The sequence below is a fragment of the Oncorhynchus keta genome, chromosome 35 (genome assembly GCF_023373465.1).
Source record: "Oncorhynchus keta strain PuntledgeMale-10-30-2019 chromosome 35, Oket_V2, whole genome shotgun sequence".
NCBI classification, from domain to species: Eukaryota; Metazoa; Chordata; class Actinopteri; order Salmoniformes; family Salmonidae; genus Oncorhynchus; species Oncorhynchus keta.
The window spans coordinates 62,955,299-62,981,183 of NC_068455.1; the positions used below are offsets into that span (position 1 = coordinate 62,955,299).

At 42.5% G+C, this 25,885-nt stretch overlaps 1 protein-coding gene and 1 pseudogene across 2 annotated transcripts; one reads left to right on the forward strand and one right to left on the reverse strand.

The window, feature by feature from the left end:
- Window positions 1-1,000: 1,000 nt before the first annotated feature.
- Window positions 1,001-4,683, reverse strand: LOC118369154 (protein canopy 4-like; annotated as a pseudogene).
- A 271-nt stretch (window positions 4,684-4,954) lies between these two features.
- LOC118369155 (calpain-5-like) lies at window positions 4,955-21,013 on the forward strand. Of its 2 annotated transcripts, XM_052497242.1 has the most exons (14): window positions 4,955-5,242; window positions 6,564-6,967; window positions 8,125-8,290; window positions 13,812-13,943; window positions 14,189-14,400; window positions 14,986-15,178; window positions 16,204-16,397; window positions 16,605-16,682; window positions 16,822-17,293; window positions 17,833-17,955; window positions 18,104-18,300; window positions 18,864-18,982; window positions 20,234-20,370; window positions 20,607-21,013. In XM_052497242.1, the coding sequence occupies exons 3-14, from the start codon at window positions 8,126-8,128 to the stop codon at window positions 20,781-20,783; spliced, it is 2,199 nt and encodes a 732-aa protein (XP_052353202.1). In that variant the 5' UTR covers window positions 4,955-5,242; window positions 6,564-6,967; window position 8,125; the 3' UTR covers window positions 20,784-21,013. The 2 variants fall into 2 exon arrangements, with proteins under 2 accessions (XP_052353202.1, XP_035609520.1); XM_035753627.2 differs by lacking the exon at window positions 6,564-6,967.
- Window positions 21,014-25,885: the final 4,872 nt, after the last annotated feature.

The following is a 25,885-nucleotide window of genomic DNA, read 5'->3' on the forward strand; positions in this document are numbered from 1 at the left end:
GTTAATTAAAGTGACTATGTATAGATTACAACAGAGAGTGGCAGTGGTGTGGAGAGGGGAGGTGGGGCAATGTGAATAGTCTGGGTAACCATTTGACTAGATGTTCAGGAGTCTTATAGCTTGGGGGTAGAAGACTCTTGGACCTAGACTTGGCGCTCCGGTACCGCTTGCCGTGTGGTAGCAGAGAGAACAGTCTATGACTAGCGGGGCTGGAGTCTTTGGCAATTTTCAGGGCCTTCCTCTGACACTGGTATAGAGGTCCTGGATGGCAGGAAGCTTGGGCCCAGTTATTTACTGGGCCGTTCGCACTACCCTCTGTAGTGCCTTGCGGTTGGAGGCCGAGCAGTTGCCATACCAGGCAGTGATGCAACGCTCTCCATGGTGCAGCTGTAGAACCTTTTGAGGATCTGAGGACCCATGCCAAATCTTTTCAGTCTCCTGAGGTTTTGTCGTTTTGTTGTAGGTTATGTCGTGCCCGCTTCACGACTGCCATGGTGTGCTTGGACCATGTTAGTTTGTTGGTGATGTGGGCACCAAGGAACAAATCCAGTTGGTGTTATAAATAGATTTTTCTTTATAGTGTAGCATTCTGAGTGTCAACTCACCTATTGAAAAGGCACATTCATGGTGGCTTCAGGATTGTGTAAATTGATGATATTGATTCGATGCAAATTGTAAGCCATGATGACACATCTGCGAAAGCATTTGGACCGACACCACTAGATGGCCTCTTGCTCCACAGATGATTTTAGAGTGATGAAGTACTGAAAGTTCTGGGAGACTTGACTTGGTTCACTCTATCAGAAGGCTGATAGTCTATACAGAGCTAGGAAATGTCATATTCATTTGATTGGTCTGCTACATACATTATTACTTCTGTTGAATGTAACATTGCATCTACGCTACATGCTTTTAAACTATGCCCCACTCCATAGATTTCATGACCATATGGGATGGAGGGAGGGGTTCATCCTGATAGCAAGACTTTAACTGGGTGATTTCACAGTTCTCCTGCATTGTCTGTCTTTCCTCCTCCCTCTCCTTTGCTTGCTATCTCCTCATTCAATCCCTTTGTTCCCATGTCACCCTTCCAAACCTCCCGTAGACATTCTGAAAGAGATAGAGGGCTCAGTGTTGAACTCTCCATGAACTCATGTGAAGTTTGTTGTGTTTGCCTCTATTCAAGTGTCTGCTTGAGTGAGTGTGGGCATTAGGCGTGAGTTTGCTTTGCAAGTGTGTGCATGTTATAGTGTGTGTCTGACCTTGCTCGTAGGTCTTGAGGACGTGCATCTCACACAGGAAGTGTTCAGCCTCTCCTCCAGATGGTGGAGGTACCAGTCCTCAACAACCTCCTCATGCTGCTCCAGTAGGGCTGTATGTCAATGTGGAGCTATAGGAGGACGGGCTCATTGTAATGGCTGGAATAGAATTAATGGAACGGAGTCAAACATATGGAAACCATGTTTGACTCTGTTCCTTTTATTCCATTCCAGCCCCTACAATGAGCCCTCCCTCCTATAGCTGCTCCCACCAGCCTCCACTGGTACACACACGGGTATGTACCTGTTTCTTCATGTTGGACACCTCCACCTAGGGTTCATCGCAGACTTCATAGGGCAGGCCCAGCTCCACCTTCACCCCCTTATGCACCAGGTTCTTCAGAGGTACCCTGAAACATACACAGGCCATTAGTTGACTCAGGTGTGTTACATAATGAGTGGTCAAATCACATCAAAACGTCCTCCAGCGATTTAGATTTTTTACTGAAGGAGGACTTCAGTCAAAATTGTTGTCCTAGGCTACCTGGCTAAAAAGCTTGCTCGCCACATTAGTCTTCTACATCTAGCTACATATTGAACTTCTATCCTCTCAAGCCAGGGGCACAATGTATACATTTATTGTTGGATCAGAATTGCCATTATAATCATTGGCCAGTACGAAGTATTAGTAAACCACAAGTCCTAATCCCTATCTCCATCCATGGCTAATTTAGGAAAGGGCTAATTTGAACTAGCTAGCTAGCCACCGGAGGACAACAACACAACGAGATGCACAGAGAGTTAATGTCAGTGATATATGCTCTCCATGCCAAATCCAAACTGGCTTCCCATGACACTTTCTTTTGGTGCCCCAGGACCATTCACAGTTAAACACACTAAATTTAGCTCAACTCTAACTGGCTATTATTTTATCCCAAATATTATCAAGGGAGGCCAAATGCTCGCTGGCTTCACTTGCATTCAATGCCACGGGGGGCAACAATTTCATACTCTTTTGGACCAGACAGCATCAGATAGATGGCCTACACATACAGAGACAAAGGGGCACTGTTTTGCTCGCTCATGTGCCTTTTCTGGTGAGATACATTCAGCCTCTGGCGAATTGAAAATGATAAAACACAGCAAGACGAAAGATAAATAATTTGATATATTTTTTCTTTTTTTCGTGGCCAATTTTAGGAAGTCTGGCTTCCCTTGGTATCCATGAATACATGCCACTGCAGAGGAGTAGCATATATTTTGCTATAATGCATGTTAATTTAGGTTTATTCACACATCCCATATAAGACAATACACTCACAGACCGACTTAGCCAAGTAACGTTAAATAGCTAACTAAGCTGGACAAGGCATCATCATCACATTGAATTTGTAGTCTACCTTCGCATCTATTGAGCAGTCTTTTGTCCTCGGCTGCTATAGCAAAGATTCACACCCAAAGGAAGCACAAGAGAAAAAGTTCAATTGCAACTTTATTCTCACTTTTCACCAGCTTGTTTCCCTAAATCTGTTTCCACATCCACATTGATCATTTTTGGGAGACTCGGGGTGTTTTCAGTAACAATTCAATAACTGATCTCAGTCCTCTTTAAAGTGAACTCTTGGGGGCAAAAAAGCTAAATAACTCTCTTTGTATTCACACTGCCCTTGCCTTTGAATGAGGACTCAACTCTTTTTCCATTTCACTTCACCTATTTTGTGGTCTGAGTCCTCTTTGCATTCACATTGCTATGTTTAGAAAGGAACCAAAATATTTTTCCAAAATTCACTCAATGCACACTCAGAATGTGTTGTCGGACAGCTATATATACCTACTTACATTTTGGAAGCTAATAGATTGCATTTAGTTAAAATATGTGACATGATAATTGTAATCAGAAGATACTGTTAACATGTACGAAAATATTATTGGTAACAGAATAAATAGCAGAAGAATAACTGGAAATGAATAATGGTGTAATTGAAAATTGTACACCCAATGTAGGCTACTGCCCCTTTAAGAGCTAGAATAGATTTTGCAGCCAATGTTTTTTATATAAATATTTTTTATTTTATTTAACTAGGCAAGTCAGTTAAGAACAAATTCTTATTTAAAATGACAGCCTACCCCGGCCAACGCTTGGCCAATTGTGGGATTCCCAATCACGGCCAGATGTGATGCAGCCTGGATTCGGACTGTAGTGCTGCCTCTTGCAATGAGATGCAGTGCCTTAGACCACTGCGCCACTGTGATTCTCACCAAATATGTTGTTGTCTTACACTATTCAAACCCCTCAATCAAATAAACAGCTTATGAAGCTCTCTTAACCTATAGATCACATATTATATATATTTGTTTACCTTTATTCAACACATATTGTAAACAAAGAATCTGAACTAAAAACTCATCCTTGACTATCGCTAATCAATATCGAAAAATAGGACACGTTTTTTCCACAAACCTGCACATCATCATCTTCTCTATTTCGTGGCACCAATGTGAGAGTTTATGGCACAGGCAACAGTATTGCAGTAGTGTTTGGTGCGTGTAATAATGACAAGCACAACTGGGGAGCTTTGTGTTCATATTGCCCCAAACAAAGGGAACCGGACCGAGGAATTCAAGCAAACCGGACTCAAATGACCTGGGTTCGCATCGGGGGCTCTTTTGAAGAGTCTGAGTTCCTTTTGAGTGTTCAAACTTCTCACAAAAAATTGTCTCAAAGGGACAAAGCATGAAAACACTCTCAGACTCACAGTAAGTAAATGTCAGTGCACTGGCGCAGTGTGGTAGTTGACACTACCCAAAATAGGAAAAGGGGGATTGTGCCCATTCGAATGTAGGAAATCTAGTCTAGGTAGGGAACGGTATTCAGAGCACACTTGTAAAATGTAAACACAACAATCCAAAAAAAAAAACATGCTAAGATACCAATGCATTTATTTGATCTCATGAGGATTTGATCAAGTGAATTTCGTTGGTGAGTTTGAGGCTTTGGAGACCCAAGACCCCCACTGCTTGTCTGTGCTAGAATTCAGAACTAGGGCCTACTATTTATTTATAAACACTATTTATTAATAGGCAGTGTATATATGATTAATTATGACACAGCACGGCTTGTAGGGTTTATGTCATGTCATTGTGGTGGTATTCTTGTTGACATTTGGGTGTGGGTGAGGAAGATACTTCAGATAGGAAGAAGTTCTGGTATGAAGGAGTGAGTAGATTGATAAGCGAAGGTGGGGTTTATAAATATATGACTTATTTAATGTGATTGTGACTAGCAGATTCTTTGCAATCCAAATCGGAAAATCTCCTAAAATTGTGGTGTGCGTTTGAGAAACATCATCAGACCTGCATCTAAAATATTTCCTAGACATTAGTTATGTTTAATAGCGTCACATCTATAATCCTACCTGCGCATGTGCTCTCATGAGCATAAGTTTCCAGTCTGCAGTGGTATCTAGTCGATAATATTGTCCTGTCCCACTGTTTCCTGTGTGCACACCGCAGCCAGCTGTTAGCTGCAAATGTGAACAACATGACATAGATACATAGCTATTTAAATTTAAATGAGATAATCAGATTTGAGACTGGCAATGAAGGGGTTAAATGAGGGGGATGGGGAAGAGGAGAGGAGGTGGGTGCCCCCTGCGGATGGAACATGCGCTTAATGACAACATGAGAGAGAAAGAGAGAGAGAGAAAGAGAGAGAAATAGAGACAAAGGCAGAAAGGAAGGACCAAAAATAGAGAGAACGAGGGGTAAAATGTGAATGAACGAAGATTTATGTGAATGTGTAAATGACAAGTATAAAGTGAGGGAGAGAGAGAGAAAAAGAGAGGGGGAGGAGAAAGAGAGAAGTAGGGAGAGTGAGAGGGACAAGAGGGGTCTTGCACATATAAAGTTGCCGGGTGAGTATGGGGTTCAGGGAGAGGACAGAACACTATGCAGAGGATCTGAAGAGAGGAGCAGACCCAGCGGTAAGAGATACTTCCACTGATACCTTTACATACACACACACACACACACACACACACACACACACACACACACACACACACACACACACACACACACACACTCAATGAAGAAACAACCAACCTGCACCTTAATGTGTATGTGCTGTGTGGCTTTGCATGGAATAGCCTACACACTAACAAGTATAGCCTTGCATGGTCTCAAGTTCTCTTGATTGGTTAGTTTGTGTCTGCTCCCTCTGTCCTATGCTCCTGGGACAGTCCCATATGTGCACTCTTAGGAAAAGGGGGTCCAAAAAGGTTCTGTGGCTGTCCCCATAGGAGAACCCTGGGTTCTACATGGAACCCAAAAGGGTTCTACCTGGAACAAAAAGGGCGTCTTCAAAGTGTTTTCCTATGGGGACAGCCAAAGAACCCTTTTTGATTCTAGATAGCACCTTTTTTTCCCTAAGAGTGTGGCTTAGAGGACGAAGAGTGTTTTTACTGTAATGGGTGAAACATTAGCATGTCTGAACGTAACCCTGTGGTGTTTCCCCAGTGTGCGAGGCTACAGTGGCTAGCTTTTGCTAATTGTGTGTTACAGTATATCACAGAGCAATGGAAGGAGTGAATATCCATTGTCTTTCTGGAGGGTAGGATTACAGCAGCACACAGCTACACAGGTCTACTGATGTTACCGATGCCCTGTCACGCTTAAAGCCACAAACACTTCCACCAGACTTGGGTTCAATACTATTTAAAATAGTTGCAAATACTTTAGACTTAATTGAATAGTAGCAATCCCCGCCTATCTGGCAATCCAAGAAGGCTAAAGACAAAGGTAAAAGGATTTGAAAGATTTCACATTGTATTTGAACCCAGGCTTGACCGACACACACACACCTACACATCATATGAAGTCACATAGGAATGGCACATGGCTGCACAGGTTGTGACAGGTTGAACATGGACATCACACACACAGCATGTCACTCAACTGTTACAGTATGCTCTGTTACGTATTCACAAACACACTTAGACGCTTTAAAAAGTCACAAGCGATGTCGCTCATGTCAGAACTACACACACAGAGAGGTCAGACAGAGAGAGGCACACACACACACACACACACACACACACACACACACACACACACACACACACACACACACACACACACACACACACACACACACACACACACACACACACACACACACAGACTGAATATAAAATAAATGACAATAGCCCCAAACATTAAGAATTACTATTCATGCTGTAATAACAGTATGCTCACTTGCTAAAATCATGTAATATTTTCTTATTCAACTTTCATTTGAACCAGGAAATCCATTGAACATAAAGAGCATGTTTTCCAAGGGAGAGCTGGTCAAGATGCCACTATAAACACTGGAAAACTACCAAAGGACCTACAGCTGGTCTGCGTGCCTGTATGGGTTGCCTTAGAGACGGAGAAGACAGGCAGGAACAACAGAAGCTGACCCTATAGCTCCATACAACCTCTCTCCCTCTCTCTCTCTCTCTAACAACCTCTATTGGATATATGGGTGTCCAGAAGAGGCTTTCCTGACATTTAGATTCCCTAGATAACATTATACTGTATTGGACCAATCAGATGGAACTGCATTTATGACTAAGAGGGAGTGTTTCACGGGACGTACCTGAGCTCAAGGAATTTGCTCATTCCTGGGAACCAAAGTGGATACAGTGACAATCCATCTAGAACAGGTATTCACTGTACTTAGTTAGAATATTTGATTGAATTTATTTACTTATTTGAATATGTACAGGTTAACAACTGGGCATCTAGACATATTAACAGATTGAGACGTTATATTGCAGAGAAACACTGTAGCGAGGCTTCTGCCATTCTTACCTTTGTCATGCACAGAGGATAGGTTATTTTCAGTTCTGCCATACTCTCATAGACAGAACCAATATCAGTTCATTTTAGAATCGCTAATGTGAAGAAGTGCTTCTCGTCTTTAACTTCCCTTAACATGGTGCCCGGGGAGGAAAAGTCAGAGTGTAATTTACTAATGTTGGCCTGTGTGTGTGTGTGTGTGTGTGTGTGTGTGTGTGTGTGTGTGTGTGTGTGTGTGTGTGTGTGTGTGTGTGTGTGTGTGTGTGTGTGTGTGTGTGTGTGTGTGTGTGTGTGTGTGTGTGTGTGTGTGTGTCGGTACTTAGCACCACTAGATCTCCAGCCACCTACACCACACACACACACACACACACACACACACACACACACACACACACACACACACACACACACACACACACACACACACACACACACACACACACACACACACACAGTGATGCACACTCATACACACTCTGCTGGCTGGTATCTGCCCCCTTGGCAGTAGCTCGGTCTAATGACTGTGTCCTCACCTCATGTCCCCTCCCCCTGACCCTGATGACCTTAACGCTAACCCTTCTAGCTCCACACTTTTCATTAATGTGGTGCACTATCTGTGAATAGCTTAGTTACTTTCTATTTCTCGTGTGTTTTTGTTCTACTTTACTTTTTAATACATGTTTTATAGTAAGGGAAAGGAAAGGGAAAGGGGGATACTAGTCAGTTGTACAACTGACTGCCTTCAACTATAATGTGTCTTCCTTACTACTGATATTGATTACTGCATTGTTGTGAAAGAGCAAGCAAGAAAGTCATTTCACTGTACTAGTGCATGTGACAATAACAATAACAACATGAAACTATCTTACCCTAGGCACCAATAGAATGAGAGGATATGTAATATCATGTTCTAAATAGTGAAATGAACAGACATTCTCCTTGCTGTTCCCCCATATCCTCTCTCATGCCCCATCAATTTCTCTCTCAATCCCTGTCTCCACTTTTTCTCTCTCATCCTCAGTATGCCAGAGAGGGTGTATGGGTTCCAGGGGCAGAGTTTCCACAAGCTGAAGAGGGCGTGTCTGCGGCGGGGCAAGCTCTTCCAGGACCCCCTCTTCCCCCCCTCTGCACTGTCACTCTTCTACAAACGAGACCCGCCCCCTGGACTCACATGGAAGAGACCACGGGTGAGAGATTGGTGGATGGAGGGGAGAGAGAATTGGAAAGAGTGAGTGGATGAGTGCTAAGGAGTGTCAAAAGCAATTTCATCCATTTCTGGAATTTTCCAGCCCTAAAGCCAGGTTTGGCAATTTACCTATCTAACATCAGCTCTTGTGCTGAGGTGGGAGGAGAGGCAATAGTTGAGGCGTGTCCCCAGCTAGCACATAACGTTCTAAGAACCATATGTTTGTTAGAGCTTGGTGAGAGCGTGGTTGTCCTATGGTTATTTTGCATACAACCTTCCAACAATGTTCTGAGAGTGGTGCAGGATACCCAGCTAGCACATAAGGTTCTGAGAACCATGTTTCTTAGGTGGTAATGTCAGTACTTCAGCATAACGTATTCTACAGGTTTACTCATGGTTCTGTTCTCAGAATGTTCAGAGAACGTTACAACGTTCTTCTGTGGGAATTTCAGTACTTCAGCATGACCTTTTCGGTAAGTTTCCTCATGGATTGTGTATGTGAGCCATTCAGAGGGCGAATGGGCAAGACAAAATATTTAATGTGGTACAGTAGTAGTTGCCAGGCGCCCCAGTTTGAGTCTGTTAAGAACTGCAGCATTGATGGGTTTTTCACACTCAACAGTTTCCCGTGTGCACCAACCAACGGACATCAAGCCAACTTGACAACTGTGGAATGCATTGGAGTCAACATCCCTGGTCCATGCCCAGACGAATTGAGGCTTTTCTGAGATCAAAAGGGGGAGAAACTCAATATTAGGAAGGTGTTCCTAATGTTTTGTCCACTCAGTGTATATAAAACAAAGGGAAATAACATTGTTGACTGCACTGGGCCTGTGAAGATGTCATGCAGCGCTAATGGGACGTTTTAAGACCCATAAAAAGCACGATTTACTAACGCAGGTGATAATGGATTTACTCATGATGCACAGTGCCCATGGAAGGAGAGTTGTGCCTTTTGTGCCAGTGAATCTCATATTTAGAAACATATTTTTAAAAAAAATTCCCTGCATTTTGTTGAATTTGATTTTTAAAAATCAAGCATAGCCTTTCCTTCCACTTAATCATGTGTGGTTTAGCAGCATCGCACAGATGCATCTTTTTATCCTGGGCATTAGCCATCAGACTATGAATAAAGTTTTTTTGAATGGCCTACTGAGAGTGCTGTGACATATTTCTGAGGTTTTTTGCCCTCATGCTTTTTCAATATTCACAATTCACATACCTGCATACTTCATTTTGCTTGTTCAAATAGGCTACTCATCCCAATTTTCAAAGAGCACTCCTTGCCCAATTATCAAAGACACGCACCTCCAAACTAGTCACTCCTCCTATATTTAACTATGGATTTTTTTGAGAATCTGCCTAGCACATAGACAACGGTACAATAGCCTGGTCAATATTTGCTTATTGACCACGTTTGGCATGTCCATGTCCAGACTACAATTTAAAGGAGGCCTAGCCCCTATATATGTGTGAACGCTATAGCATATGTTTAACAATATATTTCCATATTGAAGCAAAGCAAGTTGAACACTGTGGACCACAAACATGTTCAACATATTTAGCAAATATGGGGCAGGCTATTTAATGACCTAGGCTAACATTCAAATTGGAGTTGATGACGAAACAATACATAAAAGACCGTAAATCCTGATAACACATTATTCCATCAAAATCAATCAGTCAATGTATTTTTCTGTCTAAAACCACACACTCGTGCTGGACCTCTGGACTCCCCCACATGCCCTTTCCCCGTGGCAGGGGGCACCAGTCTAATTCTAGTCATCCACTCAGCAGGTTTTATTCCAGATCTAGTTAATTGAAGCCTTTCTAAAGAACCAGACGCGCCAGGACAGAGTAACCCGACCCGGTCCAGAGTGTGTGTGGCGCGTGTTGCGGATTAGGATCTGAAAATGACCAGGGTATCAGTATGTGTTTATAAAAGAAACACTTGATTTAAATAGCATATGTCTGTGATGACGAGTGGGGAAGGGAAGCGTAGTGGTGTGTCTTCAAGGTTGGCTATTTATTGGATATGAGGTTGAGGTTGAATGTAGTCTTAACATGTAAGACATACAGTGCATTCAGAAAGCATCCAGACCCCTTGACTTTTTCCACATTTTGTTACGTTACAGCCTTAGTCTAAAATGTATTAAATGACTATTTTTCCTCATCAACACATTACCCCATAATGACAAGGCAAAAACAGTTTTTTTTAGAATTTTTAGCAAATTTATAAAAAAATGTCTAACAGTAATACCTTATTTACATAATTATTCAGGCCCTTTGCTATGAGACTCAGAATTGAGCTCAGGTGCATCCTGTTTCCATTGATCAATCTTGAGATGTTTCTACAAGTTGATTGGAGTCCACCTGTGGTAAATTCAATTGATTGGAAATGTCAGTTCAAAAACCAAGCCATGAGGTCGAAGGAATTGTCCATAGAGCTCCGAGACAGGATTGTGTTGAGGCACAGATCTGGGGAAGGGTACCAAAACATTTCTGCATTATTGAAAGTCCCCAAGAACACAGTGGATTCCATCATTATTTAATGGAAGAAATCGTCCATCCACCAAGACTATTCCTTGAGCTGTCTGCCCGGCCAAACTGAGCAATGAAGGGAAAGGGGCCTTGGCCAGGGAGGTGACCAAGAATCCGATGGGCACTCTGACAGCGCTCCAGAGTTCCTTTCAGAGTACCTTCCAGAAGGACAACCATCTCTGCAGCACTCCACCAATTAGGCATTTATGGTAGAGTGGCCAGACGGAACCCACTCCTCAGTAAAAGGCACATCACAGCCCGGAGTTTGGAGTTTGCCAAAAGGCACCTAAATGACTCTGACCATGAGAAACAAGATTCTCTGGTCTGATGAAACCAAGATTGATCTCTTTGACCTGAATGACAAGCGTCACGTCTGGAGGAAACCTGGCACCATCCCTATGCTGAAGCATGATGGTGGTAGCATCATGCTGTTGGGATGTTTTTCAACGGCAGGGAGACTAGTCAGGATCGAGGGAAAGATTAACGGAGAAAAGAACAGAGAGATCCTTGGTGATCCTTGATCCTGCTACAGAGCACTCAGGACCTCAGACTGGGGCGAAGGTTCACCTTCCAACAGGACAACGACCCTGAGCACACAGCCAAGACAATGCAGGAGTGGCTTCAGGACAAGTCTCTGAATGTCCTTGAGTGACACAGCCAGAGCCCAGACTAGAACCCGATCAAACATCTCTGGAGAGACCTCAAAATAGCTGTGCAGCGACGCTCCCCATCCAACCTGACAGCGCTTGAGAGGATCTGCAGAGAAGAATGGGAGAATCTCCCCAAATACAGGTGTGCCAAGCTTGTAGCATCATACCTAAGAAGACTCAATGCTGTAATCACTGCCAAAGGTGCTTCAACAAAGTATTGAGTAAAGGTTTTTTAAATCTTTTTTTTTGATAGCATTTCTAAAACCCTGTTTTTGCTTTGTCATTATGGGATATTGTGTGTAGATTGTTGAGGGGGAAAAATCGATTTAATCCATTTTAGAATAAGGTTGTAACGTAACAAGTGAAGGGGGCTGAGTACTTTCCGAATGCACTGTACATACAAGATACACAAATTATAAGAGGTCTGATGTTGATTGTATTGCTAAATATATAATACTGTACTTACAGGTAGTGTCTTAACTGCCTCTGTAGCCAACATTTCAGCATTTTCATGCCTATTTATTTTCTGCAACAACACAGTCACTCATCATCACAGATTGTAAGCCAGCTGGTGCCATTGACTACTAGGCCTAGAGACGGTGACAGATGATTGACATCGGGAAATGAATGACTTTCAGCTATCAGCGAATGATGGGAGAATGTTTATATGTTGTTAATATGTAATTATGTTAATATTAGATGTTAGTATGCTAGCTAGCTAAATGTTGTGGTGTTTTGTGTTCAGCGGGTCGGCGTTAGGTAGCCGAAGTCTATGCCCCTTTGTCGGTGATTGGTCAACAGTACGGACAGGATGGATGGGATTCTTCAATGAAGTGTCATTCAATTAGTTTTCCTGTACATTTTTTCACTTGATAAATACTGCACCAAAAATCTTAGTTAGATGTAAAATTGCACAACTAATACTTCCTCTGCAAAAACATCCAAATGAATGACAGATTTCTTGATTTATCTTAGATTACTTAGACTATTTTGCTACAGCGCCTCAAGAGGGACAAATATTGATGCTTTTTCTAGTTTTTCAAGAAAAGGTCATATGCGAGGGAGTATGTGTGTCACAGACGTCCAATTTGTCAAGCCGAGCTCTGCTAGGAGCAAACCGAAACTAGTATGGGGGCAAACCGAAACTAGTATGGGGGCACCTTAACGGTGAGAGACACATGACACATCCAACTCAAAAGTAGCCTCCTATTCATAGACAAAACTGCCACGGGGAGGCGGGGACTTGTTTTTGGATGGAAGATGTAGAGATCGGTAAGAACTGTCACTTCTGTAGCCAAATATTTCATTCATAATTTTTTTTAAAATGTATTAAATAAGTAATGCCAAACTGTGTAGAATTGCAAGGAAATGCCTTTTAAAATGTTCAAAAAATTTCTGTCTACTGTTTCGCACTTTGCTCCTACGAGTATTCAAGTCTCCCCGGCAGTAGGGCGGAAGGGGAATTTTCTGATATTCAAGAGCTTATGGAATTAGCTAGTTTGATGTGCAAATCATTTCACTTCAAATGAAAAGCAAAATGAAAAGAGACTCAAAATAAAATGTTAAAAGTAATAAAAAAGTAAGTCAAAAGTAAGTCAAAAAATACATTTAAAAATCCACAGAGCTGACAGGGCACTTTTCTGTAGGAGGGCAAAAGGGTCGGTGCTAGAGGACTGGTTGAGCCCTAGAGGACTGGTTGAGCCCTATCTGTGCACATGCCTGATACTATAGGTGGTAGCTAACCTCACTCTTTTCTGTAGTGGGTTCCTCATGCTCTGTGCAGGAATTTTAAGCGTTCATCCATCGGGGGTCAAATGATAGGATGACATCTGTCACCTCACTCTGCAGTGAGACACAGACTCACTCACATAATCGCGCACGTGCACACACACACACAGGATGCTTGGACACTGTGAACTTCCCTTCCTCAGCTATCATCCAGTCAGGTTCATACTTCATCCAGTAGGTTGAACATGATATCATCTAAGGGAAAATGAAGTTCATAACTTTTCTAAAGTTACATTTGTACAAGTTATGTCCTGTGTGTGTGTGTTAGTGTATGAGTGTGTGTATCCTTATAACTCTGCTGTGACCTGATACTGTCAAAACTAAGATCAACAGCTCCAATTGGACAGGATCTCTCTTCTACATTGCTCTGACATCAAAGTCAAATAAGAGTAAACTGGATTAACACACTAGTCCTGACAATTACAATGGCACCATGACAAGATAAACTAGATCCAATTGGCTTACTGTACTGTACAGTATGTTGCACCCAGTTTACTTTTGGGCCTATAATACATTAGAATTCTCTCTCTCTCTCTCTCCCAGGAGCTGTGTAAGGACCCTCGTCTCTTTGTGGACGGCATCAGCACGCGGGATCTGCACCAAGGCAGTCTGGGTAACTGCTGGATGGTGGCGGCAACTTCCTGTCTGGCCTCAGAACCCTCACTTTGGAAGAAGGTGAGGGGTCAAAGGGCAGAAGCCAATTCTCTGTAGGTCACCTCACTGGTTTACTTCCTGGTCACTGATTTTATTTAATTTTCACTGAGAGGTCTTGATGATCAGTTGCTTATAGCTTAATCTGACATGTTAGCGCTGGGCTGGACCAAAAACCTGCACACCCTGTGACCACTGTAATAACACATTCAGTAACCACCCCTGAAAACAAACATAAAAACATGTATTTGATTGGTTTAAACTACCAGGTGATTCCTGACCACGCGGAGCAGGAGTGGAACCTCAAGCGTCCCGACCTGTACGCCGGAATCTTCCACTTCCGCTTCTGGCGGCTGGGGCGCTGGACAGACGTGGTGGTGGACGACCGCCTGCCGGTCAGTGAGGACGGAACGCTGCTCTTCTGCCGCTCAGCCACGCCACGGGAGTTCTGGAGCGCCCTGCTGGAGAAGGCCTACGCCAAGTGAGACTTTAAACTATGCTAAAGCCAAGAACCAGCTGAGAAATTAGATTTCAGGTTGGCTAAGAGAAAGGTTGTTAATCAGTCAATTAAATATCTTATTGTCCCAGTTGCACCTAGTAAATTGTTATCTAATGAATACATTATAAACTGGGTGGTTCGAGCCTTAAATGCTGATTGGCTGACAGCCGTGGTATATCAGACCGTATACCACAGGTATGACAAAACATTGTATTTTTACTGCTCTAATTACGTTGGTAATCAGTTCATAATAGCAATAAGGCACCTCGGGGGTTTGTGATATATGGCCAATATACCACGGCTAAGGGCTGTGTCCAGGCACTCCGCTTTGCGCCGTGCATAGGAACAGCCCTTATTGGCCATATAATAATAAAATTTGATTTGATTTGATATACCACACCTCCTCGGGCCTTATTGCTTAAGTACACACCACACAGCAAATACACACTTGACAAAATAAACCCCATTCCACCCCTTCAACATTTCCCCTCTTTCCCAGTCTTCCAACCTTCGTATTCTCTCCTCTGTCCCCCAGCCACTAATCTCCCCCTCTCTTCTCTCACCAAGGTTGAACGGCTGCTATGAGGCGTTGGAAGGAGGTAACACGGCAGAGGCCCTGATTGACTTCACAGGGGGTGTGTCAGAGCCCCTAAGCCTGGACAGGGAGGCCCTCACCCTTCACCTCAATCAGAGGAAGGCACTGTTCCAGACCCTGGCCAAGGCTCATGGACGCAGAGCCCTCATCACCTGCTCCATACGGGTCAGTGAACAATAGACATTTCTAGGATCAGCTTACCGTCCCCAAAACGTAAAAGCAACCATGTCAGGGGAAAATGTTTAATTGACCTTGGATCAGTGAATTAGTACTAAAAGATCAGCTTGACTGTGGAATTTTAATCCATCACAATACCAGAGACCATTACTGGAGGCCTCGATCTAAACTGGTGACCACGTGCCCTAGATATTACATGTGCATGAAGGGTGGTAATGAATGGTTTGGGATTAGGCCAGAGAGATCCTATGAATGTCATTCTAGCAGAGAGGTCACCTCTGAATACTGTACTATACTGTACTATTGCAACAACACATCATCAGTAACCTGTCTCACAATCCAACGCTTGGTGAATTCTGCTTCATAGAGAGACAGTTGGCTATGTTAAGCATAGTCCAGCACTAGCAATGTTAACACCAACCTTTACTGTACCATGACAGGAGTGACACTGCATGCTCTCTATCCTGGCACGTTCTCTTGCCTTTGTTCGCTCTCTGCCCTTCCTCTTTCCTGTCCTCATAAACACTCCGGATACATGCCTTTATTGATTAATGATCTGTATTGTTTATTGTGTAGTTATAATATAGTGCATGACTCTTATTAAACAAATCAGGGGACCTTCATAGAGTGCCTGTATTGTGTATTGATGTTAGTGTATTTCTATTGTGTATTGATGTTAGTGTATTTCTATTGTGTATTGATGTTAGTGTATTTCTATTGTGTATTGATGTTAGTGTATTTCTATTGTGTATTGATGTTAGTGTATTTCTATTGTGTATTGATGTTAGTGTATTTCTATTGTGTATTGATGTTAGTGTATTTCTATTGTGTATTGATGTTAGTGTATTTCTATTGTGTATTGATGTTAGTGTATTTCTATTGTGTATTGATGTTAGTGTATTTCTATTGTGTATTGATGTTAGTGTATTTCTATTGTGTATTGTACGGCATATCTGTATTTTCCCTCTGTCTCTGTCTCTCTCTCTTTGTCTGTGTCTCTCTGTCTGTCCCAGCCAGCGGAGGGGGAGACAGTAGAGTCAGTACTAGACTGTGGTCTGGTGCGGGGCCATGCCTACGGAATCACCGCGGTGAGGAAAGTGCGTCTGGGGGAGTGGTCACTGCTGGGTGGCTCTGGTGTTCGCCTCTGCATGGTGCGCATGAGGAACCCATGGGGTACAGCCGACTGGACCGGGCCCTGGAGTCAGGGGTGAGGGGGCTATTACTGTAATGTTCATAGGTATAGGTCAAGGTCAAGGTCAAGGTCAAGGTAGCCTCACTTGGGTCATAACAAATGTCAGGATCTGGCTAGAAACATGTTTTTGTCTATTTTGGCTGGCCACAAAATGGGAGGGTCTCATAGTAAAGCACACATGGAGGGAACCACTGACACAGAGCCCTTTTGCGCCACATTCAGGTCTCAACATTGGCAGCGGGTTGGTCGTGGTGAAAGGGAGAAGATGGGCCTCATAGTCAGAGATGTGGGGGAGTTCTGGTAAAAACAAACAGTCAAATAAATGTTACTATTTTAACAGAAAACAACTTAAATGCTCAATGCATAGCATACGTTAACAAATACAATTCAATTCATCCTGAAAAGCTAAATAAATAGGGGTTTTCACCTCTCCTCTCAGGATGGAGTTTGAGGACTTCTGCCGCTACTTCACAGACGTGGTGGTGTGTCGTCTGGTAGAACGATCCCTGCTGTGGCCCAGAACTCACTGGAGAGAAGTACGCTGCCCTGGGGAGTGGGCTCCAGCCCCTAACACCCCCGGCACCACCCTCCTCTCCAGGCGCCAGGCGCCCAACCTGGGGAAGAATGCTGCCAAGCCTGGGGGGTTGAACCAGACTCAGAGAGGGGACCGGAAAGAGGCAAGACTGGGGGAGAGGCAGAGGGGTGGAGGGGGAGGAGGAGGTCGAGCTGTTCGTGGTGGAGGGAGGGAAAAAATGGTTGTTGCGAAAGAAGGGGAGAAGAAGACGAAGAGGAAGGAGGAGGGGGTGAAGAAGGAGGGAGAGGTGGATGGAGGATGGGATGAACAGACTGATAAGAAGAGTAGGTGTGGAGGATGCATCAACCACAAAGACACTTTTTTACACAATCCCCAGGTGAGCTTACAATTCAGCTAGGTTTATGCTCAAAACAACTGGTTAAATGGTTCCATGTAGAGGTCCAGTTTATCCTACCCTCAGAATATTTTTGGTTATGACTGGGTGGGGGAGAACTGTCTCGTCCTAATTTAGTTGTTACATTCGGACGAGTGAAAAACACATTCTTGATATTCTGAGAAGGACACTCAGGATGCTAGAATAGTATCTCAAATATAGTATGCATATACCACAAGCATGCAAATAGCTTGTGTTGCTGAAATTGTAAGGGATTAATATGAACTATTTGGGCAACTGCTACAATCGTAATGGCATGGAAATAGACCTGTGAAAGCCTATTCAGAGTGGTGCTGTTGGAAACAACATTGCTAAGCTAAAAACAACATGGCTGACACTAAGCTATATTAGTGGTACTCTAAAATTGCTACTGTTGATCTCTCTCTCTCTCTAAATAAGAATTTGTTCTTAACTGACTTGCCTAGTTTAAAAAAAAGGTTACATAAAAATATAAATCAATTCTCTCTTTCTCTCCTTCTCAGTTCATGTTTGAGGTGCAGGGAAAGGAGGATGAGGTGTTGATCTGTCTGCAGCAGGAGGACAGGAGGATAAAGAGGAAGGATGGAGGAGGAGAGAATCTGCCCATCGGCTTCGAGGTGCTGAGGGTGAGTCACAGGGCTTCAAAAGACCCGCTGTAGAACGCTATAGTACACCCAAGGTGTGTGTGTGCATATGACCGTGAGTGTGTGAATACTCCATATTTCCTGTGTGTGTTTAACCCTCTATTCATTCACCCTCCACCCCTGTCATCAGGTGGAGGTGAACCGGCTAAGCCGTGTGCAGTGTGTGGTGGAGCAGGCAGCGAGCTCTGTGTACATGGACTCCCGTAGTGTGGCCCTGCGAGTGTCCCTGGGCCCCGGCCGCTACGCCCTCCTGCCCACCACCTTCCAGCCCGGGGCCACCGGACGCTTCCTGATACGCCTCTTCTCACATTCCCACCTCAGACTCAGGTTAGGGGTGGGAAGAGGGAATGGTGTTAATGTTAGGAATGAAGGAATGGTGTGAATGTTAGGAATGAAGAAATGGGGTGAATAAAGGAATATAATGTACTGTATCTTAGGAATGAAGGAATGTTAGGAATGAAGGAATGGGGTGAATGTTAGGAATGAAGGAATGGGGTGAATGTTAGGAATGAAGGAATGGGGTGAATGTTAGGAATGAAGGAATGGGGTGAATGTTAGGAATGAAGGAATGGGGTGAATGTTAGGAATGAAGGAATGGTGTGATTGTTAGGAATGAAGGAATGGGGTGAATGTTAGGAATGAAGGAATGGGGTGAATGTTAGGAATGAAGGAATGGTGTGATTGTTAGGAATGAAGGAATAGAATGTACTGTATCTTAGGAATGAAGGAATGAAATGTGTTAGGAATGAAGGCGTTAAGAATATCAAGTGTTTGTCTTAGTTTCCCTCTGCATTTAGCATGTCAGCACCAGATTGATTGTATCGATTCTCCCCCTTTTCCACTTCACTACTATTATTTATCTCCCTCCCTCTCTCTCTACCTTCTGTTAGTGAGTTGAGAGAGGAGTTGCCTGCTCCCTCACTGTGGCAGTGTTGTCTTCCCCAGCCCAGTATAGTAACCACCGTCCACCTACGTCGAGCATCTGGACTCAGCCAGCCTAAACAGACAGGTAAATATTACATCACTGTGACATTACGCCATAATATTATCATAACATACATTACCAATATGGGGCGGCAGGGTAGCCTAGTGATTAGAGTGTTGGACTAGGAACCGAAAGGTTGCAAGTTCAAATCCCCAAGCTGACAAGGTACAAATATGTCATTCTGCCCTTGAACAGGCAGTTAACTCACTGTTCCTAGACCATCATTGAAAATAAGAATTTGTTCTTAACTGTCTTGCCTAGTTAAATAAAGGTAAAATAATCTTACACATACAGGATCAATATCAATTCATTATCAATATCATAACATACGTGATCAATATCATAACATTCAATATCATAGCATACGTGTTAAACATACATGATCAATAGCATGCATTATTAACATACTGTAACGGGATTCTTCCGTCGAAGGAGAGGCGGACCAAAATACAGCGTGGTAGGTGTCCATGGTTTTTAATAAGGAAAAAACTGAACATGAATACAATACAATACAATACAATACAATACAATGTGGAAAAACCCGAAAACAGTCCCATGTGGCACAAACACTGACACAGGAGACAACCACCCACAAAATACCCAAAGAATATGCCTAAATATGGTTCCCAATCAGAGACAACGATAGACAGCTGCCTCTAATTGAGAACCAATCTAGGCAACCATAGACATACAATTTACCTAGACAGGTCACAGCTACATACACATACAAAACTACCTAGAAAGGGAACAGCCCCATAAACATACAAAACTACCTAAAAAAGGAAACAGCCCCATAAACATACAAAAACCCCTAGACAAGTCAAAGCACATAAATCCCCCATGTCACACCGTGACCTAACCAAAATAATAAAGAAAACAAAGATAACTAAGGCCAGGGCTTGACACATACATGATCAATAGCATACATTATAAACATACATGATCAATAGCATGCATTATAAACATACATTATCAATATCATAGCATACATTATAAACATACATGATCAATAGCATGCATTATAAACATACATTATCAATATCATAGCATACATTATAAACATACATGATCAATATCATAATATGCATTATCAATATCATAACATACATTATCATAAAATACATTACCATCATACGGAACGGTGTCTTTTACCAACAACTGGCCATGTAATCTCATTGTATATACAAACCTCTATGTGCATCTTTCACAAGATTACAAAGACTACAAACATGAGACTAACTGTCTATGTATTGTGTCTGTATCTGTGTTGTGTAGCACCAGATGTGTATGCGGTGATCTGGTGTGAGGACGACACCATAAGAACACGTGTGTTCAAGGAGGATGGAAACCCAGAGTTCAACATCAGGGCCATTTTCTACAGGAGAAACCCAGACGCACATATTAGCATTGAGGTTAGAAATATACACATCTCAGTGAGACACACACACACACACACACACACACACACACACACACACACACACACACACACACACACACACACGCACACACACACACACACACACACACACTGGGGTAGATACAGCAATTTAAGTATTACGGTTCTAGTTATATTCAGGGATGTAATATTTGCTTTTCTTTGTATGTATGTGTGTGTGTATGCTTGCACGTGTGTGTGTGTGTTTAGTTGTGGAGCTATGGTCTACTGTGGGACACACTACTGGGCGGGGCTCGGCTCCAGACTAGCGACAGTGAGAAGGGGCGGAGCCGAGTGATTGACCTGCAGGGTGGCCAATCACGGTCAGGATCCAGGGGCTGTATCTATGTGGAAACCTCATCCAGCGAATGCCTAACAGACTTATAACTGACAGCTGTGGCTTGTACAACCCATGATGCAACCATGCAATCACTGATTTTCTGGAAGAGGCTGCAGATTTGGACGAAAATGTATCGGGTTCAATAGCTTTATCCATTGGAACTACCATAAATAACAAAGACAAATACCTCTTTGAATTAACTTAATGCATATACACTGAACAAAAATATAATTGCAACATCTTTCATGAGCTGAAATAAAAAGATTCTAGAAATGTTCCATATGCACAAAAAGCTAATTTCTCTAAAATGTTGTGCACAAATTTGTTTACATTGATATTAGTGAGCATTTCTCCTTTGCCAAGATAATCCATCCACCTGACAGGTGTGGCATATCAAGGTGCACCTTGTGCTGGGGACAATAAATGGCCACTCTAAAATGTGCAATTTTGTCACACAACACAATGCCACAGATGTCTCAAGTTGAGGGAGAGTGCAATTGGCATGTTGACTGGAGGAACATCCACCAGAGCTGTTGCCAGAGAATTGAAAGTTAATTTATTTGCCATAAGCTGCCTCCAACATTGTTTTAGAGAATTTGGCGGTATATCCAACCGGTCTCACAACTTGTGTGGTGGGCGAGTGGTTATCTGATGTCAACATTGTGGTACAGAGCGCCCCAGGGTGGCGGTGGGGTTATGATACGGGCAGGCATAAGCTACGGACAATGAAAACAATTGCAATTTATCGATGGCAATTTGAATGCACAGAGATACCGTGACGAGATCCTGAGGCCCATTGTCATGCCATTCTTCTCCCGCCATCACCTCATGTTTCAGCATGACAATGCACGGCCCCATGGCGCAAGGATCTGTACACAATTCCTGGAAGCTGAAAATGTCCCAGTTCTTTGATGACCTGCATACTCACCATGTTATTCATTGAGCATATTTGGGATGCTCTGGATTGAAGTGTATGACAGCGTGTTCCAGTTCCCGCCAATATCCAGCAACTTCGCACAGCCTTTGAAGAGGAGTGGTACAACATTCCACAGGCCACAATCAACAACCTGATCAACTTCATGCGAAGAAAATGTGTCGTGCTGCATGAGGCAAATGGTGGTCACACCAGATACTGACTGGTTTTCAGATCCACACCCATACTTTTTTTTTTACCTCTTAAAGATCACACCTTTTTTTTTTCAATTTTCGCCTAAAATGAGATACCCAAATCTAACTGCCTGTAGCTCAGAACCTGACGCAAGGATATGCATATTCTTGATACCACCTTTTTTTCAAGGTATCTGTAACCAACAGATGCATATCTGTATTCCAAGGCATGCATAGACTAGGGCCTAAAATCATTTATTTCAACTGACCGATTTCCTTCTATGAACTGTAACTCAGTAAAATTTTAGAAATGGTTGCATGTTGCATTTATATATTCCTTCAGTATAGTTATGAGAACTCAGCACTACTAAGCAAAGAGGAATGATTTGGAACACACAGCACAGTGATCAGTTTGCTGTTCACCACTAGGTGCAGTGGAGATAAGTTCATGTGTAAAATACATGCCCTAGTTTTACATCTCTGCTGGTCAGACCTTAATAGGGCACAGCGTTATCCTAAAACAAAATAATCAAACTGTGAAACATTATTGGTTCTGGACAGCTGCCAAGGTTATTTGAAGTTGTGTACATAATACGAAGGTCGAACCCCTTTTGCTGACTTGAGGGGACAAATGTGTGCTATCATTAAAATGTGTTTCACAATACAATGTCTTCTTTTTTCACATGTAGGTAGGCACGATAGGTATGTGTGCAGGTCTATGCTCCAAAATATGTAAATACATTATTTGGGCTTTGGCACTGGCTCTTCTTACTGGCAGCTGTATCAGCACGTACTTCAATAACCAACAGGACACAGTTTGTCACAAGACGAAGCACGAAAGTAAGTCGTACAAAATCAAATGACCCTTGATTTGTGTTTTTGTTAACGAATCTGCTTGTGAAATACACACTATTTTGTGTGTATTATTGTAATGGATTGATTGAGAACATCAGAAATGTCTTTGCATTAGGGGAGAGTGGGGCTAGTTGTCACAATGCTCGTCATCAAAAACCTACAGACCGCTGTGAATTCATTTGAAATATGTACCATCTTAAAAAATATGTTTTTCATTTAGATTAAAAAAGATACCCATTGCGCAAAAACTGGTGGAATCAGCATTGTTTCAACATAATTTGTCATCGTATTATGACGTGGAATCTACATGGAAAATAAATTGGATAAAAATGTTCAAATCTAAACACGTTATTTAAAATGCATTTAGAGTTCGATTTTATTGTGTATGTGGTTGAGATGGAGACGTGAACCCAACTAATCAATTTGTACATAAACTGGACCTAAAGCCAGACTAAGTCAGTGGCACAGATGTAACTATCCATGCAGAAGATACACAGAGTATACCAACCATTAGGAACACCCTTTGCCCTCAGAATAGCCTCAATTTGTCAGGCCAGGAAGTCTACAAGGTGTCGAAAGCTTTCCACAGGGATGCCCATGGCCCATGTTGACTCCAATGCTTCCCACAGTATGTTCAAGTTGGTTGGATGTCTTTTGGGTGGGGGACCATTCTTGATGCACATGGAAAACTGTTGAGCGTGAAAAACATAGCAGTGTTGCAGTTCTTGGTACAAATCGGTGCTCCTGGCACTTACTACCATACCCCGGTCAAAGGAACTTACATCGTTTGTCTTTCCCACTCACCCTCTGAATGGCACACATACACAATCCATGTCTCAATTGTCTCAAGGCTTAAAAATCCTTCTTTAACCTGTGTCCTCCCCTTCATATAGACTGAATGAAGTGGATTTAACAACATTCATCTGGTCTGTCTATGTCATGGAAAGAGCAGGTGTTCATAATGTTTTGTACACTCAGTGTACAGCTCCTTTAAAATGTTATTTGTTTGCATAATACAATAAATAGCCTAAAGTTAGGACTATTTTACAAACTAATGTAACATTCAACCTTAAAATGAGTAACATCTATGGCCAAATTTTGAGGTTACTTTAACTATAAATGTCTTCTCATGTAATCATATACAGTGAGGGAAAAAAGTATTTGATCCCCTGCTGATTTTGTACGTTTGCCCACTGACAAAGAAATTATCAGTCTATCATTTTAATGGTAGGTTTATTTGAACAGCGAGAGACAGAATAACAAAAAAAGTCAGAAATACGCATGTCAAAAATGTTATAAATTGATTTGCCTTCCTTTTGTGACTAGGGGGCAGTATTATCATTTTTGGAAAAATAACGTTCCTGTAGTAAACGGGATATTTTGTCAGGACAAGATGCTAGAATATGCATATAATTGACAGCTTAGGATAGAAAACACTCTAAAGTTTCCAAAACTGTAAAAATATTGTCTGTGTGTATAACAGAACTGATGTTGCAGGCGAAAGCCTGAGAAAAATCCAATCCGGAAGTGCCTCATGTTTTGAAAGCGCTGCATTCCAATGCGTCCCTATTGAGCAGTGAATGGGCTATCAACCAGATGACCTTTTCTCCGTATTCCCCAAGGTGTCTACAGCATTGTGACGTAGTTTTATGCATTTATGTTGAAGAATACCCGTAAGCGGCTACATTGCGCAAGTGGTCACCTGATGCTCCCAGAGTGATTCTCAGGTAAAATACAGAGGTAGCCATTATTCCAATCGGTCCTACTGAAAAACGAATTGTCCCGATGGATATATTATCGAATAGATATTTGAAAAACACATTGAGGATTGATTATAAACAACGTTTGCCATGTTTTTGTCGATATTATGGAGCTAATTTGGAATATTTTTCGGCGTTTTCGTGACTGCAATTTCCAGGCGATTTCTCAGCCAAACGTGAAGCTATTTCGCCTACAAAAACAATATTTTTGGAAAAAAAGGAACATTGGCTATCTAACTGGGAGTCTCGTGAGTGAAAACATCCGATGCTCATCAAAGGTAAATGATTTAATTTGATTGCTTTTCTAGGCTATCGGTAAACTTACACATGCTTGTCTAGCTTTGGCTGTAAAGCATATTTTGAAAATCTGAGATGACAGGGTGATTAACAAAAGGCTAAACTGTGTCTCAATATATTTCACTTGTGATTCATGAATATAAATATTTTCTAGGAATATTTATGTCCGTTGCGTTATGCTAATTAGTGTCAGTCGATGATTACGCTCCCTCATGCGGGATGGGGAGTCACTTAATGAGGGAAATAAGTATTTGACCCCCCTCTCAATCAGAAAGATTTCTGGCTCCCAGGAGTCTTTTTATACAGGTAACAAACATATTTGGAGCACACTCTTAAAGGGAGTGCTCCTAATCTCAGTGTGTTACCTGTATAAAAGACACCTGTCCACAGAAGCAATCAATCAATCAGATTCCAAACTCTCCACCATGGCCAAGACCGGAGAGCTTTCCAAGGATGTCAGGGACAAGATTGTAGACCTACACAAGGCTGGAATGGGCTATAAGACCATTGCCAAGCAGTTTGGTGAGAAGGTGACAACAGTTGGTGCGATTATTTGCAAATATGGAAACACAAAAGAATTGTCAATCTCCCTCGGCCTGGGGCTCCATGCAAGATCTCACCTCGTGGAGTTGCAATGGTCATGAGAACAATGAGGAATCAGCCCAGAACTACACAGGAGGATCTTGTCAATGATCTCAAGGCAGCTGGGACCTAGTAACCAAGAAAACAATTGGTAACACACTACGATGTGAAGGACTGAAATCCTGCAGCGCCCGCAAGGTCCCCCTGCTCAAGAAAGCACATATACATGAGTTTGAGTTTTTGTTTTTGTTTTACAGGCACATTAATCAACGTTTCAGTAAAAGTGCCGGTTTTAGCCAGCCGGCTAATTTTCAACCGCAGTCCCTGGGCAGGTTATTAAAAACAATTACAATATAGACAATAGCAACATAGAACAAGCAAAACATAGCAACATAGGACAAGCAAGACATAGCATACATACAGAGCAACATAGAACAAAAAGCAGCAAGACAAAATTCATAAAAGCAACAAAGTGTTTCCACACCTCACAAGCTACAGACAACAGACAACATGGAAAGCGGCAACACGCAGCTATGCCCGTCTTAAGT

Bases quoted from the DNA above. Each gene is read 5' to 3' on its own strand.
- LOC118369155 (XM_052497242.1), top strand. From the start codon at position 8,126: ATGCCAGAGAGGGTGTATGGGTTCCAGGGGCAGAGTTTCCACAAGCTG. The intron at 13,944-14,188 runs GTGAGGGGTCAA...TTAAACTACCAG, and splicing joins AACCCTCACTTTGGAAGAAG to GTGATTCCTGACCACGCGGA. The intron at 14,401-14,985 runs GTGAGACTTTAA...TCTCTCACCAAG, and splicing joins CTGGAGAAGGCCTACGCCAA to GTTGAACGGCTGCTATGAGG.